Source organism: Glycine soja, chromosome 5 (assembly GCF_004193775.1).
Source record: "Glycine soja cultivar W05 chromosome 5, ASM419377v2, whole genome shotgun sequence".
Classification (NCBI taxonomy): domain Eukaryota; kingdom Viridiplantae; phylum Streptophyta; class Magnoliopsida; order Fabales; family Fabaceae; genus Glycine; species Glycine soja.
The window spans coordinates 180,389-201,595 of NC_041006.1; the positions used below are offsets into that span (position 1 = coordinate 180,389).

The 21,207-nt window shown below is 33.5% G+C and overlaps 4 protein-coding genes across 6 annotated transcripts; 3 read left to right on the forward strand and 1 right to left on the reverse strand.

Moving 5' to 3' along the window:
• Positions 1 to 17: 17 nt before the first annotated feature.
• Positions 18 to 2,986, reverse strand: LOC114411638 (glucuronokinase 1-like). Its single transcript, XM_028375269.1, has 5 exons — positions 2,742 to 2,986; positions 2,317 to 2,655; positions 1,583 to 1,699; positions 1,340 to 1,500; positions 18 to 745 (listed from the first exon to the last, which is right to left on the reverse strand). Exons 1-5 carry the CDS (start codon positions 2,949 to 2,951, stop codon positions 499 to 501), a joined length of 1,074 nt encoding a protein of 357 aa, XP_028231070.1. The 5' UTR covers positions 2,952 to 2,986; the 3' UTR covers positions 18 to 498.
• A 1,672-nt stretch (positions 2,987 to 4,658) lies between these two features.
• Positions 4,659 to 8,691, forward strand: LOC114411640 (serine/threonine/tyrosine-protein kinase HT1-like). The gene is made up of 6 exons (XM_028375271.1): positions 4,659 to 5,125; positions 5,695 to 5,827; positions 5,998 to 6,193; positions 6,900 to 7,024; positions 7,116 to 7,274; positions 8,019 to 8,691. Exons 1-6 carry the CDS (start codon positions 4,995 to 4,997, stop codon positions 8,313 to 8,315), a joined length of 1,041 nt encoding a protein of 346 aa, XP_028231072.1. The 5' UTR covers positions 4,659 to 4,994; the 3' UTR covers positions 8,316 to 8,691.
• Positions 8,692 to 10,207: 1,516 nt separating this feature from the next.
• On the forward strand, positions 10,208 to 14,965 carry LOC114411641 (SUPPRESSOR OF GAMMA RESPONSE 1). 2 transcript variants are annotated; one of them, XM_028375272.1, is made up of 6 exons: positions 10,208 to 10,354; positions 11,764 to 11,896; positions 12,429 to 12,615; positions 13,246 to 13,730; positions 14,291 to 14,596; positions 14,685 to 14,965. In XM_028375272.1, exons 1-6 carry the CDS (start codon positions 10,347 to 10,349, stop codon positions 14,736 to 14,738), a joined length of 1,173 nt encoding a protein of 390 aa, XP_028231073.1. In that variant the 5' UTR covers positions 10,208 to 10,346; the 3' UTR covers positions 14,739 to 14,965. The 2 variants fall into 2 exon arrangements, with proteins under 2 accessions (XP_028231073.1, XP_028231074.1); XM_028375273.1 differs by having other exon boundaries at positions 14,291 to 14,423.
• Positions 14,966 to 16,390: 1,425 nt separating this feature from the next.
• Positions 16,391 to 20,172, forward strand: LOC114411642 (CRM-domain containing factor CFM2, chloroplastic-like). 2 transcript variants are annotated; one of them, XM_028375275.1, is made up of 4 exons: positions 16,391 to 16,563; positions 16,821 to 17,103; positions 17,770 to 18,171; positions 18,651 to 20,172. In XM_028375275.1, the coding sequence occupies exons 1-4, from the start codon at positions 16,484 to 16,486 to the stop codon at positions 19,839 to 19,841; spliced, it is 1,956 nt and encodes a 651-aa protein (XP_028231076.1). In that variant the 5' UTR covers positions 16,391 to 16,483; the 3' UTR covers positions 19,842 to 20,172. The 2 variants fall into 2 exon arrangements, with proteins under 2 accessions (XP_028231076.1, XP_028231075.1); XM_028375274.1 differs by lacking the exon at positions 16,391 to 16,563 and having other exon boundaries at positions 16,570 to 17,103.
• Positions 20,173 to 21,207: the final 1,035 nt, after the last annotated feature.

A 21,207-nucleotide genomic window follows, 5' to 3' on the forward strand; every position in this document is an offset into this window, starting at 1 on the left:
AGTCAATTCTAACTAACTTTTAAAACAAACAGACCTTCTCATTGCATCTAAAGTTGGTTCAACTAATAAAACGTGGGTTGAACATACATCTCCGTACATTAAAATGCAGCTTTTATTTAACAAATTCAATCCATAATTTTGTTTTTCGCAAAAAACAAATGGCAGATTGAATTTTCCTTTTGATAGGTAAACCAATTCTTATTCCGCGTAACCAACTTGCGCACAAGATTTACGAAATTGACCAGACAAGTGATACGAAGGTAACATGTACGTCTCATATACGGTATTAGAAACACCCCAAAAGCAATATACCACAAACCAAACTCTCAGATCCACCCTCATCAAAAGCAACTTCAAAGTTTGATCCTCTCTCAACGAAACGGAACAAACTTACATTGCGCTTTGAGTATGCCAACTCCCACCAGCTTTAAACCCGCGTTCTTGAGTAAATGGAAATTTTATTTTGTTGAGAACTATTTTTCAAACCCTCAATATAGATTACTTTATTTGCAAGGTTTTCAAGTCAATTTCATTTAGACGAGAAGGAAGAGGTTCAATAGGTAGTATCACAAATCCTTCTTTTTGACATTCGTCCTCGAGAAGCTTCACTTGAGAAGTCCCCTCAGGACAAAATGCAACAACAGCTCCTCCGCTACCGGTAAATTTTGACGCAGCTCCAACCTTTCTGGCAACCTCTACCATTTTTAGGTTCAAATCACCGAGGGCATCATCTCCAAACATTAACCTGTACAATATCCCAACATTAACAACCAATTTTAATGCAAACTCCACATTTCCATTTCATCAGTTAGGGTAAACAAAATTAATGAATTTTTAGAGATACATTAATTGAAGAGTGTATTAGGCACCATTAGTTACTTTGCTCGGATGTTAGTTGATGGACCCATAATTCCTTTCCATCGGCTATTGGGTGAGCAGACCCCTAGTCTTGAGATTTGCTGAGGGTAGTGAGACACCCAACTTCAGATGGTTATGGAATGTGATTTGATGGGTGGAGTTGATCAGATGGTTGGGAATTAAACTCCTCCAAGTTAAAATGAACTTATGTACCTCAGTTCTTGGAGAAGTTAGAAAAGAGTGTTTATATTTTATCTTCTTATAAATGCTTACGTTTATACAAACAAAGTTTAGAGCATATTCTATGTGCTGGTCGTAGTTTAGTGTTCGCAGTTGTCAGAAGAATATGAGAAAGTAATGTGGCTATTGAAGCCATGATAAAAGTTTAAAAACCAAATATTAGCAAACTGTTGTACCTGCTATTTTATGTCAAAAAACCAAATGTATATTATATAAAATGAGATAGAAAAACTTGAATCACCTTCGCAGGTCAAAATTTCGATTCATGAGAGCTGCAAATTTGGAGTAGTCCTTTTCTTCTAATGCAGTCTTTCCTTCTTGGGCGATATTAGCAATTTCAAGCATGGAAGACACAATGAACTCATCACCATCAAGCCACCTCTGCCGTACTTTACTATGAACCTACATGTTGCTGTCAGTTAAAATTTATACTTATAGAAAAGATTTAAAAGAAAGATGAAGGCATTGCATGTGACTAACTAACCTTGCCAGAATCACTAGGATTTTCCGCATAGATGAGATACAGAGGAGGGAGGAGACTCAAATCCACTGGTACATAAACTCCATGGCCCAGCTCATTCATGTTTTCCTTGCTAAAGTCCTATCAAATGAAAGCAGAGCAAGTGAGTCAGCAACATTATTTAGTGCCATTCATTTAGTACTACATTAAGAAATAAACAGTTTCAATGGAAATAAAACAAAAAGAATTGAATACCCTGACTCTGTAAAAGGTTTTTTTTTTTTTTTTACATTGTCATCCTATATACGTATAATAATTACTTAAAAGTTAAAAGTAATTCGACATTATGCAGTCATAATAGTGGTCACACCACCGTGAATTTGATTTGAAGGATAAAAATAAAACAACTAATACAGCGACCTCTGCGGCAACAATAGTGGTCCCAGTGAGTCCAAAAACAAGTACGTTGCAACCAATAGTGGTCCCAGTGAGTCCAAAAACAAGGACGTTGCAACCAAAATGGGGAATGGTGAACAGTTATTAAAATCGTTAATTGGTGCATGAAAATGAATTTTTGAAACAAATGGAAAATATTTGATGGACACCCATTAATCTATTATCAGCATCTATGAAGAGAGATAAAATTAAGAAAAAATATAAAAATGATAAAATTTGTGATAAGATAAGAAGAGAAAGATAAAAAAGAAGAAGAAACATTGATGGGTATATTTAAAATGGAAATGAATTAATGTAGCTACCATGTAAACAAGGCCACCGTAAACTTGTGCGACCCGATCCTGAAGACCGGCCACAATCCCGAGTTCTTTCTCGGCAGCGAGGATGAGGTTAGGCCTGACCTCCACCTTGACCAGATGCCTGACGTTGTAGAAATCCAACAAACAGTTCAACGCAGCACACACGATCCCGCTAGAACCCGAAAGGCCAGCCTGGCGAGGGATATTGGTGTCGTAGGAGAGAGTGAAATTGTCGTCGCCAAGATCGATGGCGTTCTCTCTGCAATACGCGTAGAAGACATTGCAAATAGCCATAAGCAATCGCACGCCTCCATAGTAACCTTGGGAGCTCAACCTGTTGACCTGCATGCATCGAATGGAATGGAATTCTAGGTTAATTGATCAAATTCTTATTTTATCATTAATAAAGGAATAATTCGAACTAATACCAATTGAGGGAGCGATGAGAAATGAAGGAGATCGTGGAGGGGGTGGGGTTGGATGATTAACTGGTCGGAGGGACGCAGCGTGACGGTGGCGAAGAAGTTGGCGACGCTTAACGCTATCGTTTTGCCGTAGTAGACATCGCTCGGGTTCCCAAGCAATCCCACCCTCGCATAGGCCTTGTGAGATATCACGTATTCACTATCAATGCCCATTGCTTTCTCCTCTCTTCTCTATCTTCCCCCATCACATATATATATATATATCTTCTATCATAACTGATGCAAAATTATATTCAATTAACCTATACTCTTTGAGTCCCACATCAGGGTAGATATTAGAAACCGATTTTGTTGTTAATTTCTTTTTCCAATCAATCATAATTTGTTATATTTATTAATTTTTAAAATAATCATTTATTAGTGTAAAATTATGTATAATCATTTAGTAGCCTTATAAAATCATGTATATTGACATGATACACTTTATTTTATACTAGAACTTACTTCAACCAAACTTTTATGAGGATTTTTATATCTTGTTGTATTTTTTTATTTATTTCAACAAACAATCCCTAAAAAATTTAAATTTAATATATCTAAAAAAGTTTTCTATTGGCGTGTGTCCAGAGAACAGAATCGATGGCATTCAAACAACCTTATCCTCTAACATAGTTGCCATGTTTCGTCTTTTGGTATCGTATCCTAGTCACAGATGACGTGGAAGGAGGTAACGACACCTGTAGTGTCTCTACTTCAGTTTTCCATGTGTTGTGCATGAAAGTGATGTAAACTCCTGCTCATGTATCATTACTCTAAAGTTAAAATTATAAACATTCGTCCAATTATATAAACATCCAAGTCATCGTCTTCATTTCACTTGCTATTACGAACTCGTGAAAGATATTATCCTTTAATCTGCATTTATGAATTATGAATTTATGATACAATCATATAGAAATATTCATATATCAAGAGCAACAGTGTTAAATTATTCGATAAAAAAATAGCTGCATCAGGATGCGAAGTTCTCATATTCTTTTTCAGTGGCAAGTTCACAATCAATAGCTGCATCAAATTGTGCTGATGTTTGGGGATAGAGTGGATCCACAAGTTTTATAAAACCATTTCTTCTTCATATTTTCGTTTGAATGGTCTATTTTCTTTTTTCTTTGTTATCAAGAGGGCCTAAGGCCCAAAATGTTACAAGCCAATCCTACAAACAGGCCGACTAGATGCTTTAAAGCATTATCAAATACACGTCTTTAATTGCTAAGTGCACCTATATTTATATTTTTTCTCTCCCACAAATACCCCTATCTAACAATTGCAAACCAAAGAAAATGAAGAACGAAGAATCCATCGAGACCATTGAAGATGAACAATAGCGATCCATGAAGACATTGTTGTTTTACAAATTATTCCTAAAATCCAGTGCAATTTTTTTCACTGACTGCTGAAATGGAAGCTTTCGGATCAACAACTTGGTGCTCTTTATGGTACTTTCAATGAAAGTTGTGATACAATACCGGAATATATATGGAGTAGAAATGTAAATTAGACCAAGTTGATGTGGTTAAAAATCAGAGAACGCATAATAGGTAAGGAATTCCAATGAAAGTTCTGATACATTTCTTTTTTTTCAACCTTTTCTTATCTCTCTTTCTTATTCTTTCTCTTTCCCTCGTTTTAAAAAATAATAATTAAATTTATCAGATGAAAAATATAAATTTAATATTGGAACCTGAAAAAAAAACGACAAATTACATAGATATTTTCATTTTCTCCTTTGCAAGTAATCTTGTGCTGACAAGGCCTATTGTTTTGGATCTTAGATTTGATTTTTTATTTTTTTTTTAATGACTACTCTAACTTCTGGGTTTGTTGTTGAGTGCCTCCTAACATGTGGGGTTTTATTCTCTGCCTCCTAAACAAAGGCAAGTGTTGATTTTTTTTCTATTTTTTTAATGATCTATGTCCGTTATTTTGGGGATAAGGTTGTATGTATGTGTTGGGAAAGTTGCCTTTGGAGTGTGCAAAAGTCGAGCCTTTTTTCTCTTGTCAAACTCACAAGGGGATATAGCTTTCTTCCCTGTTGCCATGTAACAGATTTTCATAATTCATTCCCAGTGAAGGAAGGGTCTTTTTCTTTAGTTGGTTGGTATGCTTCCACGTGTGTAATGCTGAGTGTGTGTATGTGAGTGTTGCTGCTCCTTGCTAGATAGTTGCACATCTTCTCGAGAGAAAAAAAAAAGTAAAATGGGATCTGGCAATGAGGTTCACTCAGTTGGGGACTTCAATTTAGATTCCAAGTGGCTTGTAGATCCCAAACAACTATTTATTGGTCCAAAAATTGGGGAGGGTGCTCATGCCAAAGTATATGAAGGAAAGTAAGTCAAACCTGTTTTGGATTTTATTTTTGAAATCAATTTTTGGTTTTTGAATCCTCTTATCCTAAATAATTTTTCATTCATTTTTTTCCTGTAAGATTTAGTGCAAAGTTTGTTTCGATTTCTTAATCAGCACTATTGTGCTTCTCCTTTCCATGAGTTAGGCTAGGTTGACCAAATTCGTTTTGATTATAATTGATTTTGAAGTGAGGTGATTTGTTTTTAGACTTTTTTTTTTCTTTTCTAAAAGCAAGTTAGTTGTTAAACTCAGAATAAATCTATTGATCCAAAATACAAAAGCTACTTAAAGTTGCTTTAATTCCAAATCAGTTATGGACTAAAAATTAATTTCTCAACTATCAAACATGAGAACATTTACCTAAAATCATGTTAGCTGGAAATCTGAAATTTCAATGTAGTTCTGGATGATCCAATATGAATCCAAACACATCCATTTCACAGTTACAGTTTACAAATAAGATTATTTGTTCCGGTAAATACACATTCTGTTTCCATTAGATAAGATTATTTGCTGACTTGTTGAGTTTCTATTGTTGATTTCCTTGCAGATATAAAAATCAAAATGTTGCTGTTAAGATTATCAACAAGGGAGAAACTCTGGAAGAGATTTCTAGGAGAGAGGCTCGGTTTGCAAGAGAGGTTGCTATGTTGTCGAGAGTTCAACACAAAAATCTGGTTAAGGTTGTATACAAGGACAGAAACAATATTATTTTTAAAAATGTCTAGTTAGATATATATTTTAATCAGAATTGGCAAATAGACTGAGGTTAGCCAGTACTTAAATCATTTTGGTATTCATCAATCGGGAAAAATCATGTCTCATTAAAGGTTCTATTTTGGTTTGATGCCAGTTTATTGGGGCTTGCAAAGAACCTGTCATGGTTATAGTAACTGAACTTCTATTGGGTGGGACATTGCGCAAATATCTCTTGAATATGCGTCCAAAGTGCTTGGATATGACTGTGGCTATTGGATTTGCTCTTGATATTGCCCGAGCAATGGAATGTTTACACTCTCATGGGATCATTCACCGTGATCTTAAACCCGGTATGCCTACATAAATTTTGTACTTCCTGGTTTTTGTTGAGTCTTAGCTGGTAGCTCTTAATGGAAAAGTTTGTTACTTATAGATTTGTGGAATTTTGCATCCTGCGTGAGTTACTTGTTTCCTCTATACATGCTTGATTAGTTAGACCTTTCAAGCAAATTGGAAAAAGGCACCTTTCCTTTGTTGGTCTCTACACTATCTAATTTGGGTAGAATTTGATTTTGATATATCTAACTTTGAACTGTTGACAATATTTGGGATGTGTATTCAAATGAATCTCAGTTGTAGATTTACATTGGAACGTGTTTTTTATTGGAAAGTGCAAAAATAAAATATTACCCTTGTCTAAATACTTATACTTTGAAAGATGACTTTGTTATTGTTAATAAGCTTTATGACGAGCCATTATACACAACTAGGCTTTGCTCTAGGAGTCTATCTGTTGTAAACTTTTGTAAAATAGTCTATCATTCATTTACACAGTCCAATTTTTTTATCAAACTGGCATTGCTAACCCTTGTGAGGCCATATTTTTGTACTAGACATTCTGAGCCATTTTGTTTTAGTTGAGATGATCACGAATATGTTATATAAGAAATGAAGCTTCTAATCAACATACAATTGATAGTACTATTAAGCAGTATCTATTCCATATATCAAAGACCACGTGTAATTGTGATAACTTTCTTCTTCTTTCCTCTGCAGATAACTTGATCTTGACAGATGATCATAAGGCAGTTAAACTTGCTGATTTTGGTCTAGCCAGAGAAGAGTCCTTAACTGAGATGATGACTGCTGAAACAGGAACATATCGTTGGATGGCTCCAGAAGTACTTCTTAATCACTTTAAACTTTTGAACAGTTATCGATCTTCCAACTTTGTGTTAGGTAATTTATCATCACTTCCCTGTTTGGTGGCAGCTATACAGCACTGTTACTCTAAGACAAGGTGAGAAGAAGCATTACAACCACAAGGTGGATGCCTACAGCTTTGCAATTGTGTTGTGGGAACTCATCCATAATAAGTTACCCTTTGAAGGCATGTCTAATCTACAGGCAGCATATGCAGCTGCTTTTAAGGTAGATTTCATTCTTATAATTACTTGATAGTACTTCTGATTAAGGTCATCACACTTGAACAGTTTATGATCCTTGAGAGTGTCTGAATTAAGGTAGATTTCATTTAAATATGATCAGTGTGCAAATATGCATTTTTTTCAATGATCACACTTCAGAAAAGGACCGTTTTATCATTTTTGTTTCTTGGTCAGAGTAACTCTAATTTAGTTGTTGGAACTTCAGATACTTAGTACACCCGAACTGCACTTTTCATTTTTCAAGTTATATCATTCGGCTATTGTACTTTTTAAATTTTTATCTATAAACCACAGTCACCTCTCTTGTTCAAAGTGTTGTCATGTCAGACACTGACACATTCAGACACTTGTTCAATACTTCTTATTAGATATCTGATTCAAAAATTGTTTTTTGTTGGCTTAAACACTTAAGCCGCCACCTTTACACAAACTAATATACTTGAAAAAATATAGAAAATTGGTTTAACAAGATGAATATACCATCAATTTAGATATTTTGTTATATGTTACTCATGTTTCATTTAATTAGAATTTCTCTATTTGCGTGTGTATATGGTGTTTCCGTGTTCTATATTTTAGACATTAGTCGTGTCATGTCCGATGTCCTATGTCAGAGTTTGTGCTTCATAGGTTTTTATTTTCATTTATCTCGTATACTCATTATTATTATGATCATAATTTTACCTCATATGATATGACTATGACTAAGGATTCATAACTATTTCAGAATACAAGGCCCAGTGCTGAAGACCTTCCTGAGGATTTAGCTCTGATTGTAACTTCATGTTGGAAAGAGGATCCGAATGATCGACCAAATTTCAGTCAAATCATACAGATGCTCCTTCGATATCTCTCCACCGTTTCACCACCAGAACCGGTTGTTCCTCTGCGGATTACTTCATCTGAGAACGCGGTGTTGCCACCAGAATCTCCTGGTACAAGTGCATTAATGCTTGGAAGAGATGGCTCTAGAGAAACCACAACAGCCAAAGGGTTTTTCTTCTGCTTTAACCAGTGTTACTGAGGCCTCAAAACACATCATTTGGCGTTTGTCCTTATCCCAGATAACAGTTAGGAAAACTAAATAAACCAAATTTACCAATTGTAACAACTAGAATCTTGATAAGAAAATGTTTATTGTCAAATAGTGAGTTTAGTAGCAATTAGTAACTAAGAAAGTGCCTTTGTTCACAGCAAGAGTGGCTGGCAAGCTCTTTTTAACATTTATGGTAACCTTCTTCTGACTTATATCCAGAAAATTTTGGGGTTAAGGTTGCTGAGATGTAATATCATTGTAAAGTAAGGTTCATCCAAAGGCCTTTACCTCTTTCTTGTTTATGTATGTGGCATGCATAATTAAAAGTGAAAAGGATGAAATGTTTACATTTGCTTTCATGAAACCTTGTATTGTTGCCAATTTGTGACGCTTGTTTCTTTTATCCAAAATAGATGCATCTATTTGCAATGAATTTGGTGTCAATATCATAGACTTGTTTTTCATTCCAACGTTATAAAAGAAAGGTCGCTAATAGTTTAAAGTTGAATATAATTAATTTATTTTGAACTGTTCAATATGATTTTTTTTGGTAAATAACTCTTCAATATAATTAAAAATATATTTAAATTAATTTTAACCTATGTTTTACATTAAAGTGTTCTATAATGGGGGAAATTGATTTAGTATTCTGTCATTTTTTTAAATTATTGCTCACATGCATTTTTAATAAAAGTATAAAAGTGTCTGTTATTGCTCACACACATTTTAATAAATTGATTTTATAACTTCTAATAAACTTTAACCATCAAAACAGTGTTTCTTTGTAATATCATGTATAAAACAACTAGTTAATGTTACTACTTCTCCCACTTTATTTTTAGATGTTTATGGTTAATGCATATAAATTAATCAATATTTAATGAAAGTAAAATTTTATTATTTATTATTTTCTCCATTTCATAATAAGTGTTGTCTTAAATTCTTTTACACATGCCAAAAAAATTAATAAATAAATGAAAAAATATAATATTTAAAAAAAATTATTATTATTATTATTAATTCAGAGCTAAATGATACTAGTAATAATTAAAAAGTTAATATTACATTAAAACTCGAAATAATACATATTTTAAGACTTATTTTTGTATGTCACTTATTATTGGGACAGAAGGAATACTTTGATCTTGATGTTTGCACTATTAATAGTAGAATATTAAAAAAATGATATATTTGAGAGAAAAAAACTTGAATTAGACTTAAAATTTGAAAACAAAAATTATTTTGAGATAAAAAGGACTAAAATATCTAAAGATATGAGAAGGGATAGTATTATATATCTATTATTTATTTATTTTTATCTTAATTTTATTTTTTCTTCTCATCTTTTTCTTATTATAATATTTATCTATTTCACATTTTCATAAAACAAATGGTCGCACAAGCAATCCGTTAACAAATTAGCATAATTAGCAGTATTTTGGTTTCAAATTAGAATTTGCTTTAAATATATAACGATAATGTATAAAAAAAACTTTATTATTTTATTTAACCACAAATTATTATATGATTAAAAAAATATTGATAATAATATTTTAAAAGCCATATTCACAATGATTTATCATTAGTTAACCTTGTAATTTCATAGGTATGAAAATTAACAACTGTATTGAACTATTGATTGTAAATAATGACATTTTGCCGTTTCTGGACATGGGTCCTACACGAATTCACCAATGACAACGTTAGAGACACCGAATTTAGAGTTCTTTTATTACGTCATAGCATTGCTTCATTAAGAAGAAGCAATCTTAACGAGATCAGTTCTATAATCTATGTAATGGCTTGGGAAGCAAGTAGCCACGGAGGTGGTAATAAGGTAATTTACCATAGTGGCTCTGTTTCGCTCGATTTTCGGGGACACAAGACAGCAACTTACGAAGCAAAGGTTCGGAATTTTCAGTCAACAGTGGGTGGGTGGGTCCCACTCAGCTTCCACTTAAAATACTCACACCTCATTCCCTCTTAACGCGTCTTTCTCTTCTCTCCTTCTTTGGCACTATGGCTAGGTGAGCTCCTTTAGCAGATTGCAATGCAAGTTTCATACTTTGCTTCTTTTCTTCGGATCCCATTTTGCCATTTTCGGTTATCTCTTCTTTCGTCTTCTGAATTTGGACTCCCTTTGGTTGGAAAATTAAAAAAAAAACACTTTTTTCCTTTTCTGGATGGTTTTGTTTCGGATACTTGTGTCAGAGAAATGCTCCCTTGCTCGGTTTTTTTGGTCTCTCGTTCGTTAGTGGCTTATTTTGTTGGTGTTGGTGTATGATGGGTGGACGCCATGTTTGGATTTTTCTTTTCTTTCCATTTATGGGGAGAGAGATAGATACATGGTTAGCGGGTATAATTGACATTCTCATTTGGAGTTTAGTGTGTTCTGCTTAAATTGGAAATACTTGCTGCTCCTTTCTACTGCTAGCACTTCACTCTGGGAATGAAAACATCTATGGAGTGCCAAATAATGATTTGTAGCATTCTCATGGTTTTAAATTACGGTTGCGTTGAGCCAGAAAACCTTTCCACACTATGGACAATTGCAGGAAAAGGCATTTGATGTGGCCGCAATTGCCATCACGATGTGATTGCGAAGTGTCAAAATACCTTAACCTTGCAGACTGCAATTTAAAACCATGAGCTTTCTGGATGATCCAAATGCAATCATTTTTCTTTTAGATGCGATCATGTGAAGTAGTCGGATCTTTACCTTGGATACTATATGTTTGACAAATAAGTATATCTTATAAGTACACGATTAGAAGTTTGATCTCTAAGTAGATATGTATGGAATGGTATATGTTTTGGAGAGATTAATCCCTTAAATAAAAATCCAAATATCTAGAGGGATTAGTACTCTTGGCCAAAGGTACCTTGGGTCAAAAATAAATTGATATCTATAAGCGAATCTTGCCACGTTTGTTGGGAAAAAGTTGTTGTAGTGTTCATTTTTCTATTTCATTTCATAGGCTGGGGAATGAATTGCTGCTATCACAGAGCTTTCATTTTTGGTTTGGCCGGTCAAAGGAACAGGAAAGGAAGAAAGAAATACAAAAAAAAAAAACAGAAATTTAAAGAAACGAGAATGAAGGGAAGTAGTGGAAAAGAAAGTTTGATGTATTTTTAGCGTCTAGAGCCATGCATGGATTTTTTGTTCCCAAAATTTCTTTGATGCTTTCTGCATGCTCTGTCTCTGTTTGTCTTTATATCATTGATGTTGTGAAACATCCTCAATATCATCAAAAGACTTGGAATTTTCACTTATAATGCCATTTTGTAAATAGTAGTTTCAAAAGGTTGAGTCGTTCTTGTGAACTGCTGATGACTTCAGTTTATTTTCTCATAAGTCTTAGCTAACACATATATAATAGGAAGTTCTTCGGGTAAAGGATGTGTGTTTTGAAGGACTGATGGCTTTATTTTGCAGGAGCTGGCTTATTGACATTGGAGGATTTGCAAGGAAAGTGAAAAATACTAATCTGTCAACAGATGATCAAATAAAGGACTGTGGAACATATCTTGAATGCCAGAAATGTCATTATCATATTGATAACAATGATGTATGGCTAGACTTCAACATATATTCAATCTTGGTTCATGTATTGTTCTTCAAATTCACACATACACTAAAATAGAGAAAACTGTATAAGCCTATAAGCAATAAACACTGCTCTGAGTTTGTGCACGTTCCATTTCCTTTAACCTACGTCTTTTCTTTTGGCCTATAAAATCAGTTCAAGTCTTTAAAGTTTGCAAACTTCACCTTCGTACCTGCAACATTAAATTATATTAAATTCTGGAAACACTTCAGCATTCATGATTAGTTATGCATGTGTGGGCGAGTAAAGTGGGCAACAAAAAACACTAAGTAATCTCAGTTCTTGACGAGGAAATCACTCTTCAATGATTGATATTTCGATACATTCATGATTTTTTTATGCATGTATACATAACATTCACAATTGATCTTCTTATCAATGACTGATATTATTTACTTTATTCTTTAAAGTGAGTTGCTCACTTTAGGGGAGACAGATCCAATATTTAACTGATTACGTATGTTTCATTAGGAATATTTGTTTGTCTGTGCAGGTTTCTCATGAGTGGCCTGGCTTTCCTGTGGGTGTGAAGTTTGATCCTTCTGATGTTGAGCTTTTAGAGCATTTAGCAGCAAAGTGTTGTATTGGAGACAGAGAGCCACACATGTTTATTCACGAGTTCATCCCAACTCTAGAAGGAGAGCTAGGTATTTGCTACACTCATCCACAAAATCTTCCAGGTGAGGGTTTTTCTGACCTTTTCAAATACGTGAGTATTTATCATTTATTCCACAATACGTTGAGTAATGGACCAGTGATATGCCAAACATCTCAAGGATGCTACTCAAACACTTCCTTACCTATGGAAGTGAATGACAGATAATGATCCCGTGTGGAGTATGTTTTGAAGTTCATGTGAACAAAATCCGTGTGCCTTCTGCACCTTAGCCGGCAGCATTGCTAAGATGAAAAGAAAAGAAAGAAAGTAACAAAAAAATTTGAGTCAAGCACATTCAATCATCTAATATAGGTCTAATTAAATCTCAATCAGCATCTAACTAACATTCTTGGGCTTAGGAGTCCTATTACTTCCCTTTTAAACTAAAAGTAACAGATTTAGAAAAATTTAATTGATTTCTACGTCTAGATATATGATCATGATGGACCAACTAAAAAGAAAAAATATCAGATCATGATTTCCCTTCTTTCTCTTTGGAGGGGGATCAGGGGAAGCTAGGATGTTATGATTGCCAAACTTAACAAATTTAGTGGTTATTGGACATTAATGATTATCTTCTAATTCATTGGTTCTGACTATGACCAAATGATAAATGTGATTCTCTGATAAAATTATACTCGTTTTGTTTTAGGTGCTAAGACGGATGGGAGTAGTGTCCATTTCTTTCACAAAACAGTTAATGCATATGCTACTGGACCAAGGAAGCGTCGAAAGATTCATCATCAAGATGGTATGACTGAGGAGCATGTACGCTGGCACAAGACTGGTAGGACCAAAGCTGTGATAGAAGATGGAGTGCATAAGGGTTTTAAGAAGATCATGGTTCTCTATATAAGATCTAAGAAAGGCTCCAAGCCATATAAAACCAATTGGGTGATGCATCAGTACCATCTAGGGAGTGAAGAAGATGAGAAGGATGATGAATATGTGGTTTCAAAAATATTTTATCAACGGCAGAAGCACAGTGAGAAGAATGAGGAGAATACAGTGGTTGAGGATTCTAACATAGCAGCACAAGCAGGTCCAAGAACCCCAAAACCAAATCCCCCTACTCGACCTTGTACAGGAAAATGTGATGACAATTTTGATGAAAATGAACTTCTGTCATTCATCCAGGTGTGTACAGTTATTTTTATTCACAAAGCTGTCTATGATAACTATTTTAACTGAGGCTAATCACCTTGTATGTAATTTAAATGAAAAAAGATATGACCATGTTTGGATAAACTTATCAATAAACACGTAAGAAGAAAATAAAAAGCAAAATGAATCAAATTTCTTCCAAAAGTTAAAATCAACTTATGTAACATGGCGTTTGAAAATGTTAGATGAAAGATAATGTTTATATAAATTGAAGTGCATAAGTTGATTTTAATTTCGGAAAAAAATCAATTTACTTTAGCTTCTTATTATCTTCTCCATAAGTACTTAATGAAAAATTTATCCCAACAAGGCTATCAAATACTAAATTCTACAAAAGCAAGCATAACATTTAAGAATCCATTTGTATTTCAACTTCTACTTGTGCGCCACATTTGATGGGCACATCTTGAAAAACTATTACTCCTTTGTTAATTTTCTCTCAAGAAAAAGAGGCAAAGTCAATTGACATTTTTCACTAATTTTCCAAACACCCAGTCTTTGATTCACTTTTGAAATTTTGTTTATTGCATTAGGATGCCAAGCCTATACCTGGAGAATCACATGCACCACCATACGATGTTCAAGATGAGGACAATAAGGACGACCCTGCATGGTTGGCTGGTGAATCACAAGCTGACTTTGATGGCTTGGAAGACATATTATTATGTAAGGATATGTTAGATTCATCTTCTCTCTTAAACCATTCTGGATTGAGCTCCACTTATAATGCCAATGCAAACAAGTTGGTTACACCTGGAACCGATAATGATTATGCATCTTATGGAGTTTCTGTCCTGGACACCCTTGAATTTGATACTCCTCCTGATTTTGATCTTTCTGTAAGCATCAACTTACTCTTCTAGCTAGAGTTCTCCAATAGGTTGTTAACATCCTCTCATTGCTCTGTGATTCTCATTTTTCATGCAGAATTTGCAATTTGGTTCTCAAGACAGCACCCTTCAGTGGATTGACACACCATAAGGTGCTGCTTTGAAGCAACTTCTAGTTGGTACTGATGCTTAATCCTTAAGTGTTCTAAGAGACAGCTTAACTAGTTGCAATAATTTTTATTATTCCTACATGCAAGTTGTAATCATGTGGTGCTTACAAGCAGAAACTTTATGGCTGTCAGGTTTCAGGACTGTTGTAACTTGTATATGTATTGTTGTCATAAACTATGCTGAATGTGGAACCTGTGCACTCTTTTATGGGAGCAGTACTTGTGAGGTCATTGATATCTCCCGGCCCAATGAGACCTAAATTAAAAATTGAGAGAAACAATTTTGTATTTTAAAGAAGATAGTGATATATGTGGCCTTTTAGCCAATATGTGAGGCCTGGTTAGCTTTAAAAAATTAATAATAAATATTTTTTTTGGTGGGTTTAAACTTTGAGCTTTAGATGTTTTACACTTGGTCATAGTCAGATTGAGAACGGTTTACTATCGTACAAACAATTGAATAATTTGTTTTTCAAGTCAATTGGTTGTGTGTAAGAAATTATTTTATTTAAAGTTGTCACTTGCTGCTTGTTCAAAGTGAAAAAATAACCATGCAATATCCATGCACAACATTCAAGTGAATTATCAAAGCATCACATTTGCCCTGCCGCTAAAAAAAGAGTAAAACATCAATTTTTTTCCTTAAATTATCTCCATCAATTAATTTTATTCTTAATATTGGAGAAAAAATAAATAGTGTTTGACTTTAGTAATTATTAAACAATTGTGTTCTTAACATAACAGAAAAATAATTTAGTCCTTAACTTTAACAACTACTAATTATTCCTATAAAAAAACAACTACCAATTATTTTAATCCTTTAGAATGATTAGTTAATTTGTTTGGTACAGAGAATAATTATTTAATTTTTTAAGAAACAAATAAACTCATGATTGTTAAATTAAGGGCCAAATTGACCAATTCAATTATTTTATACATTAAATTTACTAATAATACAAATTTTAGAAACTATTTTTTTTTCAATAATATAAATGATGAAATTAATGTGTGATGATCAATGTATTGTTGAGTTGAGTGGAATGAAATTCAAATATTTTAAGTAAAGTCTTGAGTTTGAGTATTCTGAATGAAAAAAAAAACATGATTAAAAAAGAAGATCCATTATAAGAATTAAACCAAAATTTTCAATAAAAATTAATTATTAATAAAGTTAACCTTAATGGCATGATCCAAAATTAATTCAACTATTCCAACACCCATACAATTTATAAATAAACACAATAATTTCTCTTAAAATTTAGCAGTCAATATTTTGTAACTAACTTTTCTTTTATTTCTAATGTATGATTATTTGAAATATAAAATTCCATATTATTTTTTGATTTTACTATAAAAATTCATTTTTTAATTATTATAATTAAGACCTTTGATTAGTGAAACCCTGAGAAAGTCCATAAGGTTGGATTCTTTAGATTGATTATGTAACTTAATGATTAATCTATGACTTAGTTACACTTAAAGATTTTTATCGCTTGCTAATAGTATATTTTGCAAAAAATCAAACAAAAAGTAACTCCAAGGAGTCGTATTCATGTCTATAACTGGAAGTCCTCCTTCTTGGTCTATCAAAATGTTTGCAAACTGTCCCATTCTGAGCGCGTGGGGCCCATGAGTCGAATACGACAATTAATCCAAAGTCCAAAACCCATTTCAAACCCGCCACTTGTGTCTGATTGGTGTGACCAAAGAAAATCAGAAAGCAACAATGTTTGCTGCCAGAAATCTTCCTAGACATTGCTTCAAGCCCCTCTCATCTCTGCTTCAACTTCAATCCAATCTCGACAAGTATCTCTCTGCTTAAACCCCTTTTACTCTTTCACTTCAAAGTTCACATCTTTACTTCACTCACCAACAATCATTGTCGCTCTTGTTTTTAATCCATTCCCTGCTAACTTTTTTTATGTTGATTAATCACTGAAACAATTTCATCCTTTTCTAATTTATTTTGGTATACTGATGCAATTTTATCAGCAAATCACTCGGTGTGTGTTGTGTCAGTGTTTTAAGGAAAAGGGGTTTATTGTGATTTATTTTTTGTTCAGAAATGTTCTACCTTCAGGTCTCACACCCGAGTGCGGCAACACTGTTAAAGTTGAAGAGGCATACCATAGAGTTGGTTTGTATTGTTATGTTAAGCAGTTGAATCTTTTGAATGGATCGTTGTCCCGGGCAATGTCAACTTCCAAAGGTAGGAGCATGCGCAGCAAGGTGGAAAGGCGAATGCAGAAAGAGTCTGGTAAGACTTTAAGGGAGATTCGCAGAGCGAAAAAGTTGAAGAAGAAACTCATGACTGAGGAGGAGAGGCTCATTTACAATCTCAAAAGAGTGTGATCTCAAACTGTTCTTCTATTAATTGTTTTTGGAGTTCAATTTGTGAACCGCGTTTTCAGTTCATCTGTTGTTTTGTGGTGTGATAAGTGTCTGAGATGTGTGTTCAAATTTATGATATGGTTTGTAAGTCTGTGTATAGACATCTTCATAGTCAGGTATTCTAATTCCAAATATTTTAGACTATACTAAAATTATGTTTTTTTAAAGAACATAATCCATGTACATTACTTCTATGTGAAAGTGGTAAACAGAATTGGCTTATAACATATTTGTAATGAAATTCAGTTGATTGGTTGAAAATTATGGAACCCGAGATACATCAAGGAAGTAAGAATTTGTTTGTTGATAATAGATGAGGACTATCTTTATGTTTGAAAGAGAGAGAGAGAGTAATTCTTAAGATTCTTCTAGTTTCTTCATTGAAGACATTGAATATTTCCTATTAGCTTTAATTTGTTTCATTTTGGTTTATTCTCTGGCTTTGATTGTTTAGTTATTAGCGCATACTGATAATCATAAAATGGAAAATTTCAAATCATGATAACAGATTGCACATTTGTATTACCTGATGGCTGATATATTTTTTGCTTAATGTTCTTGTAGTGCTTGTTATATGAACATTTGACTAAATCTTATTTCCCTACCTTGCAAATTTTGCAGGCCAAGAAGAAAGTGGCATTGCTTCTACAGAAACTCAAGAAGTATGAGCTACCGGAGCTGCCTCCTCCTCGACATGATCCAGAACTCTTAACACCTGAACAGCTTCAGGCGTATAAAAAAATTGGATTCAGGAATAAGAACTATGTCCCAGTTGGTGTTCGTGGTGTCTTTGGAGGAGTTGTTCAAAATATGCATCTCCATTGGAAGTTTCACGAGACTGTGCAAGTTTGTTGTGACAACTTCCCCAAGGAAAAAATAAAAGAAATGGCTTCAATGCTTGCAAGATTGAGTGGTGGGATTGTGATAAATGTTCATAATGTGAAAACAATCATTATGTTTCGTGGCAGAAATTATCGCCAACCCAAAAATTTGATACCTATTAACACCCTTACAAAGAGGAAGGTAGGCTTGCATTGCTATATTCCTTATTTGACTGTGCCACTTCTGCTTGTATCTAAACAGAGGTGATGCTATACATGCATGTATGAATTGATTAACTGTTCTTTATGAGCTGTGAAGTTTATGTGCCAATATTGTTCATTATCATGTAAAAATAATGACACTTGCCTGTTTATTATAGCTGTATTGGTAAAATTACCCCCTCACATACAAAAAACTCCACTCCCTAAAAGAATGCAAGGGAAGAAAGTTGAAGACTGTTTGTTAATGACTAACCAAAGTGAAATGCTTTTATTTTATTGATTATGCATACATGACAACTTATATGAAAATATAGCTATTGTTAGGCTTGACTGCTCAAATCTGTTGCCTCTTTTTTTTCCCTTTGAAAATTCATCATTTCTGTCCCTGGTTATGTACCTACTATACAAAGAACTTGGTGTTGGAGGAGGTAATGTCTTTGTTGCCATCAATGTATACAGGCTCTTTTCAAGGCCAGATTTGAGCAAGCTCTTGAGTCTCAGAAGCTAAACATAAAGAAAATAGAACAGCAGCTTCGACGGATGGGAGTAAATCCTGAGGATCCAGCTGCCATGGCCAGCATCCAGAGAGTTGCTTCCACATTCTTCAATGCCATCGACCAGAAAGAAGGAAGCCCTTATGTCTTCCGTGAAGGCAAGCAGTCAATAATAGAACCTGCTGAAGGTTTTGAAGAGTCAGAGCCTACAGCTGATAGTGATCAGGAAGAGCTAGATCGGTTCATTGCTGAGATAGAGGATGCGGCAGATAAAGAATATGAAGCTGAAGAGGCAAAAGAAAAAGAAGAGTTTGGCAGAATTAGATACTGGAACAAAGAAGAATTTGGTGGAAGATACCGAAGATCAGATGCTTCTAGAAATGATGACCATGATGTTGAGGCTAGAGGCTCAAGGGTTTGGAATACTACACATCCTAAGCGTCATGCTATCGATAGTGATGATGAAGAGAATGCTCATTCTGACAATGATGATGATGATGATGATGAGGAGTGGCATTTCAATAATATTGCAGATGCTAGTGATCTTGACAGCAATTCTGATGAATCTGATGGAACTAGAGGTAAGTTCAAGGAAAGTAGGAGGAAAAGAGAGAAGCAGAATAATCCTGGTATCAGTCGGGCCAGAGATGACGAAAGTTCAAATAGACATGCAGGAGCTAAATTTAGGAGGAATATGGCCATAAAAGATTCCGAATCAGAAGGCATGCTCAGTGATGTTGAAAATGCAATGTGGGAGTCTGAGGATGAGGAGCAAGAGAATAATGACTCAGGACATTTGAGAAAGTTCAGTGGTAACTACAGGAGTAGTAGCAGTGATGATGAGTATGCACATCAAACAATGAGTAACAAGAAGAGTGGTGTGAGGGATCATGAGAGTAAGGTTGGTGGTTCTGCTCAATATCACGATAGTTTTGATGCACCAAACAGTGTGAGAGGGATGCATGCAGTTAACAAAATTGATTCTGAATCCATAGATGAATTCAGCAGTTCAGAAAACTGGCTGTGGCCTTCAGATGCTGAGGAGACTGGGGACTACCCTACAAATCAAAATAGTAATAATGTGATCAAAAGTGATATCCCTAAGACTAAGAGGAGAACACCAAAAGAGACAGATGAGGCATGGGACAGTGACTAGCCCAGTAAATGCAAGACGACATTGCATTGTGGTAAGCACTGCTTCACAAGAAAGACTTAGAACAAGTAATTGGTCCAAACAAAAACATGAAATGAAGCCCAACATACAGCTCGTTTATTCAGTTCTCACACGGTGCTTCCTCTCAACACTGTCTCATGTTATCTGCTCAAATGCAAATGTGATGTATGTGGCATGTTCTCAGTGAGAGTTTGAAGCATCAGACTTTGACTATCTGCAAAAGAAATTTGTTCTTAGGCACTTTTTGTAGTCTAGGCATTGAATTAATCAATTGGAATTGAAAGAGATGTGGTTTATTTATTTGAAAGGTACATAACAATGTGTCATCTATCTATAAAAATAGAATAAAAATATAATTTAACTTAAAATCAATTTGTATATTTTAATTTTTGGAAAAATTAAATGAAAACACTTTTATAAAAAATAAGGTATATAATTGAAACTTTTATATGATTGAAAATTAAGGTCCTGTCTAATATATTGGAAAAAAAACTTTTTTACAATTATATTGTAAATAAGAATATAATTTTATTATTTTTTATAATATTTAAGGTATATTTTAAATAATTTAAAGTATAAAAATTAATTATATTACGTGTAAACTAATAAAATCACATATTAGTTAAAAACCTGCTTTAAAAATTATTATTTTAATCTTCAATAGATAATTTATGAGACAAGACCTTTGGTTCAAATGATCAACGAGAGAATACATGCCCAATTTACAAATGTTGTCATTTATATATAATTTTATACCGTATAAATTAATTATATTAATTATTAAAGTTAACTAAGGCTGAGATTTCATGCATTTTTGAACAAACTGCATAAGATCTTTTTGCAAATGTTAAACAAATGTCCTATGAAATTTTAAATTAACAAATTAATGTACAATAAATGCAACACAGTTATCCATGAGTTAAAGAAAAAAAAGAGCCAAATTATAAGCTCACGTTAAAAGAACAACTATTTTAAAAATTTTAAGAAATTATTATGCTATCCATTAACTGTGCAATAAAAGCAGTTGAACACAGAACATTTAATATATATATCTTATTTTAGAAAAAAAAAACATTTAATATCCTATTTTAAAAAAAATATTTAAGATATATTAAATTAAGATTTTAAAAGACTATCTTAGCATAAAAAAATCTTACAAATTTTAAAGATTATATAGGAATATTATAATTTATCAAATTTTTTTACAAGATTTTTATGATAGTTTGAACTTTAATGGATTTATATCATAAGAATATAAAGGATTTGAAAAAACTTTATAAATTTATAAGATTTGAAAGGATTAGCTAAATTTTTAAAAACACGTTCAAAATTATAATAAGAGTTACGG